Source organism: Gymnoscopelus microlampas, assembly GCF_963454915.1.
Source record: "Gymnoscopelus microlampas genome assembly, chromosome: 24".
NCBI lineage: Eukaryota > Metazoa > Chordata > Actinopteri > Myctophiformes > Myctophidae > Gymnoscopelus > Gymnoscopelus microlampas.
In genome coordinates this window covers 30967721-30990396 of record NC_139961.1, presented here as the reverse complement: position 1 = coordinate 30990396, position 22676 = coordinate 30967721, and the positions used below count along the sequence as shown (strand labels likewise).

The window sequence follows — 22676 nt, the reverse complement described above, 5'->3', positions numbered from 1 at the left end:
CCTCAAAAATGACAAATAAGGAGCCATGTCAAGTAATGCTCGTTCTATTCCTGGTGCAAACGTAAGGACCTTGTGTCCTGTATTGCAGCTGTATGTGCTTATTAACGGGTGACTCAGTGACTAGGCCTGAGTCACAGGAACGAGACAGAGAGGGGGATAATCAGCTAGACAGAGACATTGTAGGGTACAGCCACAAGCTTTCTGTGAGGATAGGTCCAGCTTGGCATAACAACTGGAAGCCGTGGTTTGAAGTCTCAGAGAAAGAATGCTTTGATTCTCTGATCTGATGTTTGCAATCTGATGGTCCACAGAGATGAGGAGAGAGAGAGAAAAAGGGGGGAGGACAGTGCATAACAAAAAGGCAATATGAAGATGATAGATAGATAGACTGATTGATGGAGAATGAGTGAGTTGGTTGAAGTGTAGAGAGGAACAGAGAGAGAAATGAGAATCAGAAAGGTGGGGGTAGTCGAGAGAGACGGGGAGAGAGATGGGGAGAGCGAGAGTGAAATGGGGGCGTGTTTGTGCAGGAAGTGTTCAATTTAGTATTGTCGACACACAGATTTGCTTTGCAATTACCGCAGACAGCAGTGGGTCGCTCCACCGTGCTCTCCAGTCTAAATTGTTGTTACATGGCTGTCCAGATCATGCACGCTTGTTCAAACACTGTGATTGTGTATAACCATGTCCAATCTGGAGTTGCAAAAAGATTTGTTTTGGGTATTTTATGCTTTATTTCAGATAGGGGAGTGTAGAGAGGCAGGAAACCAAGGGCGGCAGAGAGAGACAAAACAGGAGTTAAATTGGAACTCAGTCCTTATGCATATGTTGAGGATATGATATGGTCTGTGCACTCACTGGCTGAGCCACCAGGAAACCCAGCATTTTAAAACTATTAGCGGTTGGTACAGCCTTTTTGTGGATAATAATGTTTTGGCTGATAACCTTTAAAAAAGGGGAAGGAAAAGGGGAGATAATGATGAGAACATTATGGTAATATTAAACTTGGAAGAAAAAGTTAGAAATAGCAGCACTCCAAAATATGATGCGTTTGCATAAGTCTCTTTATTGCTACAGTACTTCAGGAACACATTTCAGAACACATTTCGGCGAGAAAGCCTTCATCAGAGCATAGTGAAGAAGTAAATAATTGCCTCTTTTTATATTGCACACGATCATCCCCACCTGTGTAGGGGGTATGTACTCACCAAAAGAATAATTTCAGCACATTTAAACAGACATTCAAAAATGTAATGTGGTATCCTTCAAATATATAAAATACATCACAAAATACATCATATTGACATAAAAAGTAACCCCATCAAAACTCCAATAACATCAAGGAACCATATTACTCCTATTCAATTTACAGTAAATGTCTTATATCTAGATTTCAGTGCCAATATAAAATTTAGCAAGGTATGGAAAATGAATTGTACCAAAGTAAATACAAGCACATTACTTCCATTTATAGGAAGGGCTGGTAAGAAAATGTATTGTTTAGTCCCCGTAGTAGCATGGTATTGAGTTGCTCTATCCAAAACATCTCCCTTGGGGAGATTACCCCCTCTAGGGGCAATGACCTGTTCTACACCCACAATGCGAAGTGTTGATGGAGAACCATGATTTGCTTGAAATTGTGTTTTGTCATCATAATGTTCATGTAGCATTGTAGCATGTTCAACATTTCCTGTGCATATTGCAGTTTTTGTTCAGAGATTCTCAACTTCAGACACCTTTTTGTTTAATAGTCATATTAATGTTCTGAAAATAGCAGATTGTAGATTGTAGATCTGCTATTTTCGGCAGAGATTTGGTGTAGCGGGGGAAAAAGTTATATAAGACTCTGTTATAGGACCACAATGGAAACAAGTCCCCAGGACTTTTCTATGTTATCCTTTTAGCCTTAATGTCTGACTGTACCACGTGCTGTTTACATTTCTGACTAATAAAGTATTCAATCAGTCAATCAAAACTAAAGAGGGAATAAGTTGTTATGGGAGATGATTTTTCTCTCTTTTGGAAAACGAGTTTCTAGACTCCATCAGCACAAATTCGTACCTGAGATACTCGTATGTAAATTGCTTTCCACCTCTTGATGAATTGCTTTCCTGTTCTTGATATACCACTGTCCATTTGAGAAACGTTGCGTTTTAAAGGACAACTTTGTTTTTTTACAACCAAGGTTTATGTTTTAGATTGTAATTAAAGTAAATAAAAGATGAGTGTTAAAAAATTTAAATTTACAGCTTTCTATAGTTTTAGCAATTTTCACAATCTTTTTTACAGTGAACGGGGCATTCTGTCCGGTGGCTAAATATGTATTTTTTTTACACAATAACCCGACGTTTTCTTTATTATTATTTACAGTAGCTCTTCTAGACCCCAATAACTCACATCTGGCCATCAGAGACCACAGGACCTTTTTTATTGTGTAAAAAAGGCATATTTAGCCACCGGACAGAATGCCCCCGCCCACTGTAAAAAACTATAGAAAGCAGTAAATGAAAAAAAAATAACACTCGTCTTTTATTTACTTTAATTAAAGATAAAATCTAAACATTGGTTGTAAAAAAACAAAGTTGTCCTTTAACTCGATTCCCCCCTCAATTTTACATCAAAACTCAGACTTGTAGTTGCAGACTTGCCGTGTCATAGCATGCGGCTCAGAGTCCAGGAGTGTAACTAAGCTGGTCAGTTGGGGACATTCTAGTGGGCTACGTCTCCTCTCCTGTCCTGCACTTATAGGAGACGCAACCGCTAAGCCCTGCCAGGGTCACACAGACCTAATCTCTCAAGACAGATCTTCAATTTGCAATGAAAATCTGTCAGCATGATCGTTGTTTATTTGAACAGGAGCTCTCCTTGGGGCAGGCTCTTGAGCACTAAACAAGCAAATTAGCATGAAGCGGTGTGTCCCATACCTAATTTCCTGTTGTTCTTGCAGTGAAACAAGCTTGCCAACATAGGTTTAAAATATATGTATCCTACTATAATTCTAGTAAGCTGACGGTGGGTGGGTGGGTGGATGGGGTCTTGGGTCTCCGATCAAACTGCGCATGCGTCGTTGTGTGCCAGGTTTCGCGAGAGAAACAAGCAGCGAGGTCTATGAAAACGAGGCCAAACCAAACGAACCCTATAACACCAACATTGGCCCTAAAGCGCTTACAATCGGCGGACATGGCAACACCGACTCTACACCATAGACCCCGCCCACTCTCTGCTGTGGAAAGTAAACACTCCAGATTTGTTTCCCCACACACGATGCACATTAGCTCCATAAAGAACGGTTCTATGTCGTTCTCTTCCAGGATCGGGCGAACGTCCGCCAAGGCTCCGCTGTTTACCCTTTTGTATACATCGTATCCCAAAACTAATGGTAGATTCTAAACCGCACGGATGTTTAAGGTTTGGTCGGCTGCATAATATTTTAGGTCGCCAGCGAAACTACCCGTTTAAATCGCTTATTTAGTCAGCCTGTGGCCATGTTTCCCATTGTAGCCAAACCGGGAGCAGTAGTGGCAGCGGACGTAGGGTTTTTTTCCGGGTTCAATGGGAAACATGGCCACAGGTTTCGCGAGAGAAACAAGCAACGAGGTCTATGAAAACGAGGCCAAACCAAACGAACCCCATACCACCAACATGCAACCTGATAATAATGTCCAAAGCATGTCTGTGTATGTTTACATCCATTACTGTGTTGGCGTTAGTTGGGATTAATGTTTATTAGCCAAACCAAGTTACTATGAGCCGTTAGCGTGATGCTAAGCTAACGGACGTTTGGCGCTAGCATGCGGCTAACGCTAATGCTAACGTCGTCATCGTGACTTAATCAACAATGTAAACGTTTCATCAACACACTTTATGAACCTTACTGTGGTTAATATTATCAGTGCTACCCAAGTAGTCCATTGAAAAGTATTATTTTGGTGTATTTTGTGTATTGTAACTTGGACACTGTAACTTAATGGTAGCTGGGGCGACGCGTTGTTGGCTCATGGTTCAGAATGCCTCATGGGTATTGTAGTCATTTTCTGCTATTTCGGTTCTACTGTGATAGACTGTGCTACATTACCTGCTGTTTAATTGTGAATCATATATGCTATGAATATATGGTAATACAATGTTTATTTTCCTGTATTTCCAGGTTTATGACCTGAGTCATCTATGACCTGTGTGTCATCTGTGTGTCCAGTACTTTGTACTGTGTTGGTTAAAAAAGACAAAACACGAGTTGTGACAAAGACGTGTGATTCTCTGATTAATGTTGTTAGTGGTGTAAAATGCCATCAAAAATATACTCAAGCTTGCTGCAGGGCAACAGAAAATAGCAAGCCTATTTTGCTCTTTTATATAGCAAATTTTTATATATATACGAGGGGACGCGCGCCCTTCACCGGGTATGGTGAAGGGCGCCCTTCACCGGGTATGGTCTAGTATTTTTAATTGAAGGGGCCCCTGAATGTTAACAATATTGGCCACGTTTGCGGGTCGGTGCACAGTACACTAGCAAAACTTGAGACGGTAATCTCTCTGGTCGGGGACACGATTACAGGAAGCGGAACGGGGAGGGATGAGTGTGTTCCTTTCCACGCATTTCACCCTCCCAGTAAAACTGATCACGGTCAGGTGAAAAGAAAAGAAGTGCTTAGTGACTCCATTTGTATCGGAGGAGACGTGGCTGTCTATACCAATCAGGCTCTCAAAGTGGGCACAACCAGGTTGTGAGCTTGTAGTCATTATTGTAGGTCGAAACATTTTGACAAATCTTCTGTTATGAGGGTCCCTGGCACAACATCTTTTCAGATAGGGCTCCGCAGCCAAATGCATATAAATTTGGGAGTCCTTGACATGAAAATGTCTCAGAACCACTGGTCTACACCCTGCCAAGGAAGACCAAACATTAGGGGTTGGCAGTGACAGGGACTACACGCATGGGAGGAATTTGCATAACGACTAAATTGGGAAGAAAAAATGAAAACGTTTTTTTTTTAAATGTATTAAAAAAAAATCATGTCTCCATGGCAACAGGACAGCAGCTCAGGCTGCGGGGATGTGTTGTTGTAGCAATGGTGGGAGTGGGTGAGGATGGAGGTGGATGTTAGCTGGGTTGGGAAGATGCAGCAGTGCCAATGTTAAGCCCCCTGCCTGTCTGTCAAGACTCGCAAATGAAGCCCCCCACCAGCAGCCAGCTTAGGCTGGCTGGCTATTACGCCACTGGTTCTCAACATAGGGTCCGAGGACCTGCAGGAGTCCAAGTGAAGCCTTACGGGTCTGAAACCAAATAAGTGTACAAATGGAACGAGAAGTGGGGTTGGACGTTTCCTGGCAGGCAAATCTATTGCCGAATAAAGCCCCCCTCCTTTAACTTCTGTTTTTGGAATCAGTGGGGTTAAATAGTGCTTGAATTGTCTTTGGGGCTGTTTGGAGTTGGCATAGCCATTTTCATGAATTTACAACTCACCAGTTCCATTTAAGATCAGCTTGTACAAGATCATTTGGCATCTAGACAACGCATGCGCGAGTTCTAAAAATTAGAACTGCGTTAAAATAGTAATGAGCATTGCGCTTCGGTGCTAAGAGACCTTGTGCTGCTTGGCGCTGTGCGGAAGCTGGGGTCCTCAGAGTTAAACACTGAGGATTTCTCTGTGTAGATTGGGGTCGCAGAAATTAAAAACAAATTTTGAAATGGGGTTCCGTGGCCTAAATGCACATCAAACTGAGGATGAGCAATGGTTCAAAATAGTAAGGAGGTTAAGCAACAGGAAATAACATAACGGGAAGTAACATAACACATAATCAGCACTCATGCAGTGCTGATGTGACATGACATATCATATCATGCATAAACATCATCAAAACAGTAGGCCGGGAGCGACCTTCCAGCGCAGGCCAGGGAGACAGAGCTCTCGACACAGATCGCATCGGGAAGTGTCAGATTTCCACACTTCTGCCTCACAATAGCACCATATGATTTGTGCTAAATAGTTTATCTTTAATCAAACTTGCAGCTCAATAGGGCAAGGCACTAATTGTGCCGGAGTTGTGAGTTCTATTCCCTATGCAACGCTCCCAACGTGTCGCAATGCGACATGATGATCTGCTATTTTCTGTGCGGGACACGGTTGTACGATGGTGTGAATCAGGCAGAACTCTGCCAGGGTGAAGGGTGTTGCCCATAAATGTTAAAAAATAATTGGTTTGATCGTATCAGGGATTAAATTGAGGATTGTCCCTGGTGGAGAACAGCTTTGGCTTAACACATCTTTATGCATGTCATTCTTCAGATGAATGGTTTGATGGCTTACAGGTAAATTGCCATAGAGGTGATATATGGAAATCATTCTCGTCAGATTTTTATTCTCTCTTCTCCCCTCTCTCTCTCTCTCTCCCCATCACTGACTTACTGAAGCTCTCTCTTTCTTCCCCCCTCTAGGGGTTCTTTTCCCCTCTCTCTCTCTCTCTCTCTCTCTCTCTCTCTCTCTCTCTCTCTCTCTCTCTCTCTCTTCCTCTCTCTCTCTCTCTCTCTCTCTCTCTCTCTCTCTCTCTCTCTCTCCCCCAGTTCAATTTTAATTAAAAAAAAACTCCTATTGACGTGATTGTGAGAGAAATAATTTGGTCAAAGTGTTCTACAGCACATCCCAGTGTATTAGATTTACAGCCACGAAAGACAGAATGATAATAATAATAAAATATTATTATAACACACACACACACACACACACACACACACACACACACACACACACACACACACACACACACACACACACACACACACACACACACACTTCAAGATCTTCCTTTCCCTGCTCACTGAGCCCTGCCAAGAGAATCACTCACAGCACTGGAGAAAGAATTAAAACTATGGAATACATTATTCATGTTCAAGAGAGTATTTGTTGTTTGTTTTCACATACTCTGGACATTCTCCTCTGTTGGCATCTGTCTGTCCATCTGTCCCACTCTTCCCTCTACATCATTCATTCTCTCCCACTATCTCTTTGCTCTGTAAATCCACCCTCTCTCTCTGTCTCTCCATTTCTCGGTCTCTCTTTCTCTCTTCATCTTTTCATCCCTCACTGCTGATCCCCTGCCTTGCTATCCCACAAACTGTTTTCCTCTTTTTATCTCACTCTCTCTCCATTACAGTCTCTCCTTCTCCCATGCTCTACCGGCTAGAGTCAGTGGAGGCCATGGCCCCCGGTGGTGCAGCCAGGGAGCGCCAAGGGGGGCAATTATAAATGAGAGGAAAATGTAAAACCAAAATAAATATAGCTGCAAGCAGCAATACAGGGCCAAACAATTTAATATGCAATATGCACAATAATAAACCATAGAAACAGAATAGACCGAACTTTAGAGAAAGAAGACCATGCAATTAACAAATGTGCATTGGAAATATCTGAGCAGAGTTCTGAGGGATTGTGGATATTAACTCTTTCACTGCCAGATTAAATACATAAATGAATCGCCCACTGCCAGCAATTTTTGGTTTTCCTGACCTTTTCAACTAGTCACAGAATATTTATATCCAAGAGAAGAAAAAAGTAATCGTGACCATCGTCTGCTTGTCACAGGCCGTTGAATATAGCTTGTCTCGTCAAAAATGCAGGGAGAAAAAAAGATACAGCCATTTCCCCAAATACGCTAAGCAGGGAGTCAGTGGTGGTGGAGATCTTTCGATCATGATCCTGGATCTGTGTGACTTGAGGATGAAAATGGTCACCGGTGTGTTAGAGAACAGAGCCATCTGGTGGAAAAACACTGAAAATGAAAAAGACGTAAAAGTCGTCTTTGGCAGTTTGAGCCTTTGGAAAAAAAGTCATAAAAGTCATCCTTGGCAGTGAAAGAGTAAAAATGCACGTCTTTATTATGTTGCTTATAATGGCAGATTTAAAACTTTAAAGACAAGTTTGCCAATTTCTTTGCTTCATCTACACAACAGAAACAAATTGCAGTATTCTAATTAGGCTGTAGCTTTTCATTCCTGGCCAGTCGGTTTAGCCGGGGCTTGGAATTGAATCTGTGACCTTCTGTTTCAAGGGCGTCTTCTCTACCCATTCAGTTGCAACAGCCCTGTTTAGATTGGCTGAAGAGCCTGGATAAGTTGGAGTTCGAACCAGAGACCCTCTGACTGCCTGGTAGACACTCTACCTACTGAGCTACTGCAACCCCAGAATTGCGATGGAGAGAAGGAAACCCATGCACAGCTGTTTTTTTATGAAGCCATGACCTCTACACTATTCATTGGCTCATGGAGGCTTCATTGTTTCACATACAAACTTGTCTTAAACTGGGATTTTAGATAATGGTCCATAGATTGTGTGTAGAACGTTTCATGCAGATTGCTCAAGAATCCCAGGAAACTACTGGGATTCAAACTACTCAAAATGGTGGCCAATCTATAAGGGTGGAGCTTACTGGTCAAAGTGACAGATGTTTTCCTTCATGAGTCAAGGCACATGTGTAAGCAAGTTTCATGGCTCTAGGCCAAACGGGACATGACTTATGCCTGTTCAAAGTTTGCATTTTGAAACGATTGCTATAGCGCCCCCCTTTGGCCAATTGAAGTAAGATATTTTTAGCACTGATTGGCTACCATACTGCAAAGTTTTGAAAAAATATGACACTGCATTTAAGCAGAAGAATTTTTATAAAACTGCAATATTTATTGGCTCATGGAGGCTTCATTTTTTTCACATACAAAGTTTTCTCCAAGAGGGATAGAGGCTAGAGGCTATGGCTATTTGGGGGTCCATAGCATGGAAAAGTTTGGGAATCCCGGCACTATACCCCACCCCCCTTTCATTATCTCTGTCTTTCTGTCATGCTCCTCCACAGCGTTGATGCATGCTGTGGTGTTTGGTAACGTGACGGCCATCATTCAGAGGATGTACTCTCGTCGCTCTCTGTACCACACTCGTACCAAGGACCTGAAGGACTTCATCCGGGTCCACAGGCTGCCCAAGGCCCTGGAGCAGCGCATGATGGAGTGCTTCCAGACCACCTGGTCTGTCAACAACGGCATTGACGTCAGTGAGGTAAGAACGAAGGGAGGGCGGTTGTGCAGGAGTTGGACGTACAAATAGTACACAGCAATTTTTTACGCCGTGGCTCTGCTAGCTGTTTGTAAGAGGGTGTGTGTGTGTGTGTGTGTGTGTGTGTGTCTGTGTGTGTGTGTGTGTGTGTGTGTCTGTGTGTGGTTGGGTGGGTGTGTGTGTGTGCAGAGCTAATCATGCAACCACTGGCACTTGGCCAAAGAAGTACCTCCACTATTTTTTCTGTCTGTGTCTATCTATCTGTTCAGAGAATCAATCTATCTTCCTTCCCACTGTCTGAGTTGTTGTTTTTTTCCATTATAGGACATGTACAGCATGTTCCCTCGCAAGTCAGACATAACTTAATTAACTCCTGTGGCTTAGATTGACCCTGGCTATTACAATCCGGATCAACCGGATTGGCTCAGCCGCTCCGGCAATGATTATGCAAATAATGGATGTCTTGCTGTCTGGGTAGAATTAGGCCAGGGCTCAAAGTAACTCAGAGAATTGATGCCTAGCTCACGCGACACACATGTGCGCAGAGCACACACACGCACGCGCACACACACACACACACACACACACACACACACACACACACACACACACACACACACACACACACACACACACACACACACACACACACACACACACACACACACACACACACACACACACACACACACACACACACACACACAGTCTTAATTTCATGGCCATCCGGCTCATGCATTGGCCATGCAATCACTCTTCTGTCTGAGTACCTCCTTGGTCGAGGGGAAAGAATTGTTCAGTGTTCCAGTGTTAAGAGATTTAAACCAAGTTTAAACAAAGCCAACCTCACACACATCGATGATCATGTTAAAAGCTGTCTGTCTTCTTCAGCCTTCTTCTCCATTGCTATGACCTCTGAATGCTCCTGAATCTAAGATCACTTCTGAAAATAATCTATTGCATGGTCAAAATCGGTCAGAAATTATTTTGTAACTGTCTGAAAAGTACAAACATTCCACAGCAGCTGGCCATGTGTGTGTCTGCAAATTCTTTTGCAGTGGTTCTCCAAATGGGGTCTGGGGTCCTTTAGGGGGTCCCAAATGGTCAGGGCCTTTATGGGAACAGATTTTGATTGTACGACCTATAACAGTTATAGGCCAAAACGTGAAGCAGGCTGTTAAAAGAAACGCTAGTTTACTTCTGTTTATTTCCTGCAGTGAAATGGCCATATCTTTGCTAGATCTCTGTTCCTCCTGCTTTATGGCAAAACAAGCCTAATTGAAACAGCCATAGCTCTTGAGTGGAGGATCGCGACGGACTATTTTTTTCCCTCTACTACGACAACCCTGTGCGTGTAGTACGCCGATCTCCGTACAGAGAATATTCCATGATTTTTCAAAGGTACATTAAAAGGTTTTTGCTGGCAGCAGTGGCACACTATTACACTATTGATCTGGCAGTCAAAGAGTTAACACATTCCCTGCCATGGACGGGGATGTCCGTCATTTAAAATCCAACCGTTCACCGCCATTGACGGAGATATCCGTCTTTTCAACAAAAAAGGAACAACAAGAGGGCGCTTTAACATAACTTAGGAATGATCCCTCGACGCTTAAGGGATGTTTTTTGGGATGACGTCACTGGAAGTGTGTGTGTAAAGGTTCACAACAATTGAACGCTGCATTCATGATTTCTGCCATTTTGTGAAAAACGGGCACTTCCCACTAACTTTAAAAGCAATGAAGCAAGGAATCTGAAAAAGCTGACAGATTCATCTTGATCACGGGACAACAGTCTTAATGTGTACCTATATGGGAAGTTGCGTCACGATCCAAGGAATACAGGAAAAAGGAAAGTTTGATTGTACGAGTTATAGGCCAAAATGTGAAGGGCCCTGTTATAGCGCCACCATTAGATCGATTGGAAAAATTCGGGGCAGAGGTTTTTACTTGGCCCCCTAGGAGTATGTGTGCACAGTTTGATGCCGATAGGTCCAACAGTGCCGGTATTAGCTGGACCTCTGGAGTTGTGTCATACACTATTTTCTGTGCCTGTCTGATAATAGACTGCAGGTATTGTTTGGAGGGACACGTTTGTTTTTGTTTGTTTTTTCTACAGAATTCTCATAGCAGTCTGACCGCACCAGATGAGCAATCTGTCACAGATTCTATTACAGAAGAAAAATAAATAAATGCATATATTACAGAAAGGGCAAAAGAGGCACACACACAAAAAGAAAACATGACATCTGTGCCAGATCTGACGAATGAAAGCCATCTGTGTTTTTGTAGTCGAATTCATGACTCGTGGATTGAACTGAACATTAATCATTAATTTGCCTAAGCAATGACAAGGCCTCTCCAGATGTATGCAGCTTGCATGCAAATGTCACCGGCAGTCTCTCCAATCAAATCAATGTGAGGCTGCTATATTGGTAAAACAGACGTCTCATTCTTCTCCTTTGGCCATTGTAAAGCAAAGAAATGGTGGGTTACCGCTGTGGGTCTCTTATTCTATAAGAGATCACTAGGGGTGTGCCGATACACTAATTTCACCAAACGATACGATACGATATTTGGCTCACAACTTCGATACGATTTCGATACGATACGATACGCACTTTTTTTATTATGAAAATATATGGAGGAGAAAAAAAAAATGCAAACAAATAATTCTGTTTTTGCATTATTCAGACATGCAAACTTGTAGCTTTTCAGCTACAATAGCCGTTTTGAATCCAAATAGTATGACACCTGACCCGAAAAAAAAACATGTTGTCACTCTTTTCACTTCGGGGACGTTTGCATGCCTGATTATTATGATTGTTAAAAAAAAAAAAAAAAAAAAAAAAAAAAAAAAAAAAATTCAAAAACGATATTTTTTTTTCCCAAAACGATACATATCGTCGCGAAAACGTATCGCGATATATCGCGGGACGATATATCGGCACACCCCTAGAGATCACGTTAACCTACCATTTCTGGAAGAAGCCATTTCTGCTGTATAAGACTTACTGTATAGCAATTACTTACCCCACATTTGGCAAAGGAATATAGCTTGCTATTATACAGCACTGATGTCTTGAAGAAGAAAGGAAAGTGACAGTAATGAACCACTTAAACCCTATATACTTAGTTGACCGTGGTCTTAAAGACTATGTGTTGAAGTGTCCCTGAGCAAGACACTTAACCCCCAAATATTCAGATATATGGGGGCAGTTGCCAGTTGTAGAATTGGGGCTAATTTACATTTGGTCCCATGACCCTTTCGACAAGAGTCACTCGACTACGTATTACAGAAAGTTACAGAAGTGTCATGTTTTCCCATATAAATTGGCCATAGAGAGCACAGATTTCAAGTAGTTCAGTTGTAAAGACTCAACCTTCCACCTCTGTTAGTGGTAAAACGTTTATTTAACAAGGGAGGTGGCGCTTATCATTCTCTACCACACACGCTAAGCCACACCTGAGGGCTGCCTACAGCACAACTACAGTCTGCTTGTGTCGGCTAATGAGCCGCTCCACTGGAACCCCTGGGGCATAGGAAATGTACATGAAAGGTCACTGTTAAATTAACGCTCAGGATTTCACAGTGTGTAGTCGTGCATTACTCATTCATTTTCCCCATTCCCTAAAGGTCTCAAAGCTAGATTCAATGCCAAGTCCTGCTTTTGGCTACTGCTTAATTCAAATCCAGATGTGCTGTAAAGAGTAGTAGTCCTATTTCATATTGGTGTCAACCACAGAGCCTCATGAGGTGAGGTCAGCCTACATTTTATTTGCCACGGATGTTTGCACATGCAAGGAAATATGACATGCTTGCTTGGTTGCTCTTGACATACTATACTAGTGTTGGGCAACCTTTTTGGGCACAATCCCTTTTGCTATTTCCCAGGTTGGCAAGATCACTCAGGGCCAGATGGTGAAAACTTGTAGATGAAAAAAATACATCATCTACAAGCTTGTAGATCTGCTGTTTTTGTATATAAAAATGTTCGCCTCCGTCACGTCTTATGCCCAAAATAGGGATGCCAGGGTGAAATTGGTTAAGTGTCTTACTCATGGGCACTTAATGAAGCGAAACAAAGCCTGCAGAAGCCGAGGGACCAGCCGCTTCCCGGTTCTATCCCCGGCTCCGTGTTGAAGTGGCCTTGAGCAAGACACTGAACCTCTAACAGCTCCTGATGAGCCGGTTTTATGATTTGCAGATGGTCGCTCTACCTCCTGAGCTACTGCCGGGAGCTCAGGAGCTCAAATGCATTATGTTCATTGTACTTGTACTGTGGCTCTTCTTGTGATGGCCTGTCTAATTGAGCATTCCCTCCGCGCTGGCCCTAGCTGCTGAAGGACTTTCCTGATGAGCTGAGGGCCGACATCGCCATGCACCTCAACAGTGAGCTCCTCCAGCTGTCCCTCTTCGAGTCGGCCAGCCGGGGCTGCCTACGCTCCCTGTCCCTCATCATCAAGACCTCCTTCTGCGCTCCGGGGGAATTCCTCATCCGCCAGGGCGACGCGCTCCAGGCCATCTACTTCGTCTGCTCCGGATCCATGGAGGTGTTGAAGGACAACACGGTGTTGGCTATACTGGGTAAGTGGGTGGGTGGTACAAGTGGCCAGTACACTCGACAGTATGGTTGAAAAATATCAATGTTGTGATCTTAGTTTAGACAAAGACATGTTAAACAGTAGTGCGTTTGTAATCACCTGGATTATTTTTTATATGACCCAATGATTTAATTCAGATCAGGGATTCTCAACCATGGCCCATAGTTTGGCCTCGAGCACTCTCTGTTGGATCAATATCCAACAATCATACCGACATTGGAATCAGAGAGGCCTCTATAGGGCACAATTCCAAAACCGCTTTCACCACAAACGCAGTTGCCCTGTCTGGCTTCCTCATGTCCTGACGGCTGCACCCTACGACTGACACAGCCCTGGGATGGCAACCTGGCCTAGCGGAGATCTGCTCTCCGAGTAGCACTTTTTTCTTGTTCAAATGCATGTTATCCACATTAATCCTGGCATCCCTATCTGGGGCAGATTTGTCAAAATATTTGTGAAAATTGGAATAGCATATGCGTTTGCAGCGCTGTGAGCTTGTAGATAGACTATTTTCACTATCTGTCGTACGACAACTATACAGTATACTGCAGAGCTTAAGTGGTAAGGAAAACCTCTCCACTCAGTAGGCATGTCTGTGTGCATTTTCTTCTGTAAATTCTGTATTCAAGTTGTGAAGAGTATGCAAGAATGTTTGTTCTTCCACAACTCAGAACCTGTGCGCTTCAGAAGCTTGCGTTGAAAGCTGATTCAACAACGTATTTGACCAAGTATAATTGACATAATTGACAAATGCGACGCGTTGTGAGCTACAGTTTATGGATGTGAGCTTGCAGATTGGCTATTTCCAGTGTGTGACATAGTGAGGAACCAAAATATGAATCAGGCATAAGCAATTGATCATCGAGACAAGTGTTTATACTGTACACGGAGCTGCCGACATGGATTAGGCAATAAACCATCAGACATTGTATAGAGAGCATCTAAGCAATGGATCTAAGCAATCGAAGCAATACATCATCAAGACTGTACTTTACACAGAGTGGCTGACAGGGATTAGACACTTAAACCCCCAGACACTGTTGTAGATCATCAGACAGTGATGTAGACAGATGGGCTGGGGTACTGGCAGAGCCATTATACCGTGTTGTAAATACAGTAGCTGTCACGGTTGCAGTCAATAGATCATCCAGCACAGTATCAAAGACAAAGCAGCTAATAAGAGTTTGGGGGGCGGCAGCAGAGAGAGCTGGTATAAACAATGGATCATCGGGGCTCCCTGGGCCCCTGACATGGTGTAGTGAGTGGATTATGAGACAGCGTTGTAGGCAAACTAGAAGATCTGTTGTAAATGGGGCTTCTGTCAGAGTCAAGGAATGGATCATAACAGCATATCATCGCTGTCAGGCAGAAACCATGTATTTAATATTTCATAACTCCATATTTTGTGAAGTGAATGCCCTATTTTATATTCCATCGTATGATAGCGGCACGCAAAAGTGGCGAAAAGAGCAGATGCTTGTTGTGAGCTTGTAGATCTGCTATTTTTGCTATTTTTTGGAACACTTTGAAAATGTTCGCCTAACATTCCGAAAATAGGAACACCAGGTTGAAAGTGGTTAAGTCTGTCTGTCGGTTTTATAACCGCAGCAGCAGGGAATGGCTCATAAGACTGTATGGTAGAGAGATTGTTTCAGACAGTGTGATATCAGTTGTAGCAGCAATGGATCATATCGTTACTGTCAGAGACAGAAACCTCTTATCTCCATAATCTAACTCTTTGTGTTTTAGGGTTAATGCCCTACTTGATCATACTACAGCATCACAGAGGTATAAAAAGTAGATCTGCATGCTTGTAGAGCTTGTAGATCTGTAGTTGGACAAAGTATATACTCATTTACAAGTTCTGAAAACTTTCAAAATAATAGATTGGCTCTTTTCACAAGGGCTAAAGTGGTTAATTCATAATCTATTTTTGTATGTTTGGGTCCCAAGTAGTGTAGTAAAAAGTACAGTATTTCTATTTTATTAAATGTAGCAGAGTGAAAGTCATGTGCTTGCAAACAAAAAACACAAAATGTACTTAAGTACAGTACTCAAGTAAATGTATTTAGTTACTGTCCACCACTGATTTTAGAGACAGCGGTACAGTACCAGTAGCAGCAGCACTACTGTATATCTACTGTATCTTGATTCACTCTCTGCAGCTCTCTTCTCTCTCTCTGCCTCATCACCATCTCCCCAAAGCAGCCTCAAATCCAATGTGGCACTTCCAAAGCTCTGTGTGTGTGTGTGTGTGTGTGTGTGTGTGTGTGTGTGTGTGTGTGTGTGTGTGTGTGTGTGTGTGTGTGCGTGCGTGCGTGCGTGCGTGCGTGCGTGCGTGCGTGCGTGCGTGCGTGCGTGCGTGCGTGCGTGCGTGCGTGCGTGCGTGCGTGCGTGCGTGCGTGCGTGTGAGAGAGAAAAAGACAGTGCATGTGCATTTATTTGTGTTTGCACATTACTATGGGTGCCTATGCCTGTCAGCATGTACTGTATCTTGGGGAGAGTGTATATGTAATATGACAGCCTACCGACTGTATATGCAGTGCAATTCTGCAAGAAACAAAGCAACGAGACAGGACAACAGCACACACGAGATAAGAGAACCCCCAGAAAGATAAATCTGTTAACACAAATGTGTGTGTGTGTGTGTGTGTGTGTGTGTGTGTGTGTGTGTGTGTGTGTGTGTGTGTGTGTGTGTGTGTGTGTGTGTGTGTGTGTGTGTGTGTGTGTGTGTGTGTGTGTGTGTGTGTGTGTGTGTGTGTGTGCATGCATGCGCATGTGTGCATGCATGCATGCATGTATGTTTAGAGTCCTATTTGTACGTTCCTGCACACGCTGGTGCAAGCGGGGACCAAGCCAGGCCAATTACAATTTTCTCCCCAGGAAGCAGACTTCTCTGTTGTCAATTATGTAGCAGGCCGTGCATTATTTACACTGTGTTGATTATTAATACACTCACAAAAATCCAGGGAAAAGTTTCTTGCCAACACTGCTCTGGGCGTCATGCAGACAACTGACTAATTATAATTTAGGCTATAAGTATTGTGCATATTAATGTGTCCAATTTTCCAATTAATTTATCCAATTATCCATTATCCAATTTACGTCAAATCAAATAACCATTTGTTTGTGTGTGTAAGTGTGTGTCAAGGTTTGTGCACATATTGGCTTTTGACAAACGGTATGTCTCTTTCCACATGCACTCGGTAGCCATTCCATTACATACACCACCCTGCTTACAGAAATACTGTAGATGGTTCCAGTGAGTCAAGCGCTGTGCTATTAAAGCAGGTAGACTAGCGTTGATGGATTGATGCCTATTACGGTTCACTCAAATGTAAAAAAAAAAAAAAAAAAGCAATCAAAGTGATATAAACAACATTGTTTGTGTTTATCATTGGTGCCAGGCAGGCACACCGCATCCAGTGCCTCTCAGGTTATCAAGGACTGTATGACAGCCCAAAGCAGCAGCAGCAGTGCCTTTGACTGATGACACCCCCCGTTGAGTGATGTTGGATGAATGATAGATAATGTCGTAGTGACTGTCTTGGGGCATAATTCACCATGGGCTCTTAAACAGTAATTGGGCTATTAGTTGCTGAGTCTTTCAGCCCTTTAGCAATCTTTGGCCTTAAGAATTCACCTACTTCTACAGACAGAAGTAGGGTACCTAATAATCTAGGCTTATTGTTAGGGATGTCCGATATTGACTTTTTTACAGATGACCGATATACCGATATTGTCCAACTCCGATATATATATATGTGGATAATTATATAAGCATAATTGCTTTGATGCCTATAACATTAACGAGTGTCAACGAGCGTCAGCTGGACACTGACACACACCTGCCCTCTGCAGCGCTCTAATTTGAAAGTGACTGGAGTCTTTTCTGCAAAAGCCCTTGAATATGATGGAATTTGATTAAGGATTACTGTGATTAAGCTCACATTTCATATCACACACACCATACAGTAAGAACTCCTGTAACTTATTACATAAAAAAATATTATTATATTATATTATTTTCCGATATTACATTTTTATGCTAATATCGTCCGATAATTTCGGGAGGCCGATAATATCGTACATGCCTACTTATTGTGTATATATGTTGTTTTGTGTGTTTTGGTGTGCAAATGCTGGGCTGGTTCTCTCAACATGGTGTCCGATGACCCCGAGGGATCCTTGGGGGGTCCCAGGGGGTCACCAGCTAAATGATTCATAGGGACCCTTATGGGGTCCTTGAAATTAAACGGGTTGAGCATGTGCTGTCACAAATGCACGTGGGTGGTGCAATGTGATGTGGTATATAATGATGTGAGTCACGGGTCATGCAATGAAGAGGTTTTTATTCCCCCTGCGGCTGTCAGAGCCCTGAACGAGGACAAGGACAGCAAACAAAAACAAAGGAAGAAAAAATAGGCAAACCAAATGATAAATAAACATGCCTGTTTTGCTCACTGTTATTTGTGCTAATGCACACAAATAAGAATACTTGGTATATGTATATACCTTCTATAAATAAGCAAACTGATGTATTGATGTATATACACCTTTTAAAATCCGATACTAAATTATCCCACCCCTTTTTTAGCAAATCCCCATTGCTACTAAAGTTGTCTTTACAGGAGGTTAGAATGTGTGTTCTGATTGTACCTTTTAATCTTTATCAGTAATTTACTTATTTATCCACCTCTTCAGATCAGATCTTGTGTGTATTGTATTGCTTAGTCTTGCAGAACATGCCACACTAACATTTCGCATTTTGAGTGACAAAATGCCTTTCTTGTCACTGGTCTTGATGTTCTTGATATTGATACAGTGCGATTTAAGAAAGCCAATTCAGTCTTATTGTGGCTTATGTGACACTATTATTATTTCGTTACACAAGAAAACTACCCAGTAACCTAAATATTCCTCTCTTAATGTTGAGCTGTTAACCCATTCAGACCGGGAACGCATCTGTGTGTCATTTCAGATGTCTTTGGCTATTCAAAAATAGCAGATCTACAAGCTCGTAGCGCAGCACTCGGTGCCGCGCTACGTTCCCGGTCTTAATGGGTTAATTGAGCACATCTTGCACCCGGAAACGCACACATCTTCAGTAAGAGCTTTCTTTCTCTTGCGTTCCAGGCAGAGGTGACCTGATCGGCTCAGACTGTCTAACTCAGGAGGAGGTGATAAAGACCAACGCCTGTGTCAAGGCCCTGACCTACTGTGACCTCCAGTACATCAGCCTCAAGGGCCTCCGTGAGGTCCTCTGTCTCTACCCTGACTATGCCCAGAAGTTCATCACCGAGATCCAGCATGACCTCACATACAACCTGCGGGAGGGACACAATGCCGAGGTAGGCTTTGCATTGCATGCTGGCGGTGCTGCTGCTGCAAAGTAGTGCTGTATGAAAAACCCTGGAAGAAATGTTATCTTTCTTCTTTGGGAGACTTGTGGTGCCAAAGATTAGACTGGTGAAAGACCACAGAAGTGTACAGAATAAATCAGTTGTCCTTAACTTTCGGGACGAAATGCCCTTGCACAAACGCACTCAATCGTTGTATTGACATACTACCCATATAAAACGGAAACAGACATGGCAAAGTTAGGAAAGATTCAGAGGTTTCAGAATAATTTTGCAAGCAAAGCAAGACCTATACCAGTTTTAAAGGTCAATGCTAAACGAGTAAACACTTTGGCAGCGGGGTCCTGCATAATGAGTGGCAAACCAATCATAGCTATCACTGATTCACTGATTGGCCACCTGATTGGCCCTGGTTGTCAGATCGATCATCTGAAGGTTCCTCGACTCTAGCCTGTAGAAATGTTTAAACCATGCTCAAACTATTCAGTGATTTTCTGCACAAAGCCATGTAGCAGCCAGCGACTGCATGAGTAGCAATGTTTATATTCTGTCTCCCCAAAACTGTTGTTGACAATGGAGTGGAAGATATATTGATCAGAAACATTTACGGGGGTCATTTATGTTGATTTGAAGTTTAAATCATATAGTCATCATGACCTTTAGCTGTTGTTTGCCATAGTAAGGCAGAATTTGAATTAGGAACCCTTAACAGTGCTATAAGGACACCAAGAGAGTCTGAAAAGATTCAAAGGGCATGCCTGAGAGGAACCCTAAACAATAAACATTGCAAAGATATGCCCCAAGATGCCCTTCTTTGGCATGTGTATTACCAATTTCACAACCAATTGACACAATGGGATTAATAATCTTGACAACTGGCTGACAACAGCTATATCCCAGCAGGGCGGTTCACAAAAGTGAAACATAAAACCATTTAGAACAGTTTTCCACAATGCACTAAAACGAATTTCAGTGTGAGTTTTAGCCAGCATCTCATTGTCTGTCACCAACAATATTAAGTACAGTGAGCAGTTATTTAATATTGTAAACTACTTAATACAAAAGTCTGCAAAATCTCATCCAAGAGTATGTTTGTTGTTATCATAAACCCTGTGGGATTGTACTATTCTGACAACATTAGAATCACTGTGCCGTGAAGTAGAAACATTTATTTGTTTGTTTCTTGTTTCCGAGGCTGTTCTGCAGTGTAGAATATGCCTGCATTCGGACCGTGAGACAGTATTCCCAGATGTTGTCATCAGTCACAGAAAGCTAAACAGCTTTTATCATGCTTTTATTTTTGTTTTGTTCTTTGTACTATTGTTAAATGAGGGTGAATGTTTTTTTTTAGGTGAAATAAAGGTTGATGATGATGATAATGATGCATAACACCAAAACCACCTCAGGAAAGAGATCTTCTTAAGTCTGTTGTTTTCATTTGATGAAATGTTGAGTAATATTTAACCATTAAACCCTACATACGTCAGTATACTGTAGATCTGCCGGTCTACAAGCACACAATGCATCACAATGTAAGCTTCTATTTTTGCAGAATGTTCAGAATAGGGACGCTAGTGTTCATGTGGTTAACCACAGAGTCATTTTATTATTAGTAGCGTGTCAGTGGGTATGATGTCACTGGCACCTCAGCTAGCATGCAGGTGAACTTAGACTTATTGAAACAGCCTGAAGACACGTCTCCTCCATTCGGCAACATGCTGAACTATGCCTCATTATCACTGACAAGCCACCCGCCATCTCTATTCACCTGACAATGTCCCTGAACTCCCACACTTGGACCAGTTGTTGTTACTCCATCAACGTGACGCCTAAAATAAGCACACTTTCAACAACACCAACAACAACAACATCTGGGGTCCTTGAATATCAAGTCACTGTTCTGTGATGCATGGCTTACTGAAGCTATGCCAGCATAGCCACTTCAATGCAACACACATACTAACTAACTGTACCCTATTCTATCCCTTAACCACATGAACCCTAGCGTCCTTATTCTGGGCATGTCATAGACATATATACTGTAGGTGGACACTGGACATTAGGCAAAAATAGGCGAGCAGTCTGTGAAAATAGCTGTTCTACATGATCACAGCCCATCACATTGCGACACGTTGTGAGTTTGTAGAACAACTATTTTCGGCAAAGAGATGGTGTACAGTAGAGGGAAAAAAGAGGGGACCAAGTATACACTGTAGAGCCCTGGGGGAACCCAGGCAACTGAAGTATAGGGATAAAGTGTTTAACATAGCGTAAGTCCTAACCCTATCTTTTACTATCACCAGTACACCACAACGTACCCTAATTTTATCCCTTAACCTGCCATAACGCCTAACCCTAAAACAGCCTCTTGCAAACTGAGTGACAGTAACATGTCCTAACTTTCTTTCATTTTCCTCATAATACAACAGTACAACTAAACACAAATGCACGTGTGCACAATGTTTTGTTTGTTTTGCAAGCGTATGCATTCAGAATGCGTTTTTTGAAGTACCTGCCCGCTACGAACACCTGCCGATTTGGACTGAGCTAATTTCTTGAATCTCAATATCACTGCTTGCAGCGTTGTTGGGGGTCTTTTGCATGTTCGGAGCGGACCGATTGCTTAACCCCTGGAACTGCTGCTTGCAAAGTTGTTAAGAACTGCTGTATGGTTTATTGCAGCATTCTTGAGAACCGCTGATCCGATCAACTTCACACTTGACATTGCACTCCCTTGAGCAATACACCTACCAAGTGTGAGGTCTATCGGATGAACGGTTTTGGAGATATGCGAGGGACCTACATACATACATACATACATACATATACATACATACATACATACATACATACATACATACATACATACATACTGTACATACATGCATACAGACACATACATGCATACGATACACACACACGCAGGCTCTCTGCAATTATAGATATTTCCTTAATCTAAACCCAACCTCCTAACTTCCGTAAAATCTAATTTGTCCCCAATTTCACACAACGACCCCAATCAACTGAATTAGTGTCCAACATTTGCCCTCAAATGTGACCTATGTCAGTAGAAGTGTGGCTGGTTGGTGTAATATGGGATGTAATTCACTCATGCGGCATAAAATACTGTAAAGGCTTTATGAGAACTAATGCTCATGTTGCGGCAAGGTGTCACACTGTGATCAAACAGACAGCAAATCAACCTTTTGTGCAGCCATGCGCTCACATGCACACACACATATCATTACACACACACACAAACACACACACACACACACACACACACACACACACGCTCAACCCGCATAGCCCGATTATATGTAGCAGCAGCAGTCCAGAGCTCCTGCAAGCCTGCTGTGGAACTATAAATAGTGCTTCTGGAATGGAGGGGGGTTGGAGGGGGGTTGTCCCTGCCTCTGTGTCTTCCCTCGCGGGGGTCTCAAAATGGAGCCTCGCCCGGTAAATATAGAAAAGTAAACAGATGGAGAGATGGAGACGGGATAAGGGATGAAGCGGGGGAGGAGAAGTGGAGAAAGTTGTGGTCTCCCGAGGCAGCTCCTGAGGACTATTTACATACATGTGTCCACAGACGCACGCACGCACACACAGACACACACACACACACACACACACACACACACACACACACACACACACACACACACACACAC

At 42.7% G+C, this 22676-nt stretch overlaps 1 protein-coding gene across 1 annotated transcript in view; it reads left to right on the top strand.

Moving 5' to 3' along the window:
- Positions 1-22676, top strand: part of LOC311040644 (voltage-gated delayed rectifier potassium channel KCNH8-like) — a gene marked incomplete at both ends in the record, with an annotated part of 66611 nt that overhangs the window by 37499 nt on the left and 6436 nt on the right. Inside the window, 3 exons of the mRNA XM_084050973.1 lie at positions 8845-9044; positions 13379-13632; positions 18786-18996. Coding sequence (XP_083907099.1) covers positions 8845-9044; positions 13379-13632; positions 18786-18996 — 665 coding nt within the window. The remainder of the gene's footprint in view (positions 1-8844; positions 9045-13378; positions 13633-18785; positions 18997-22676) is intronic.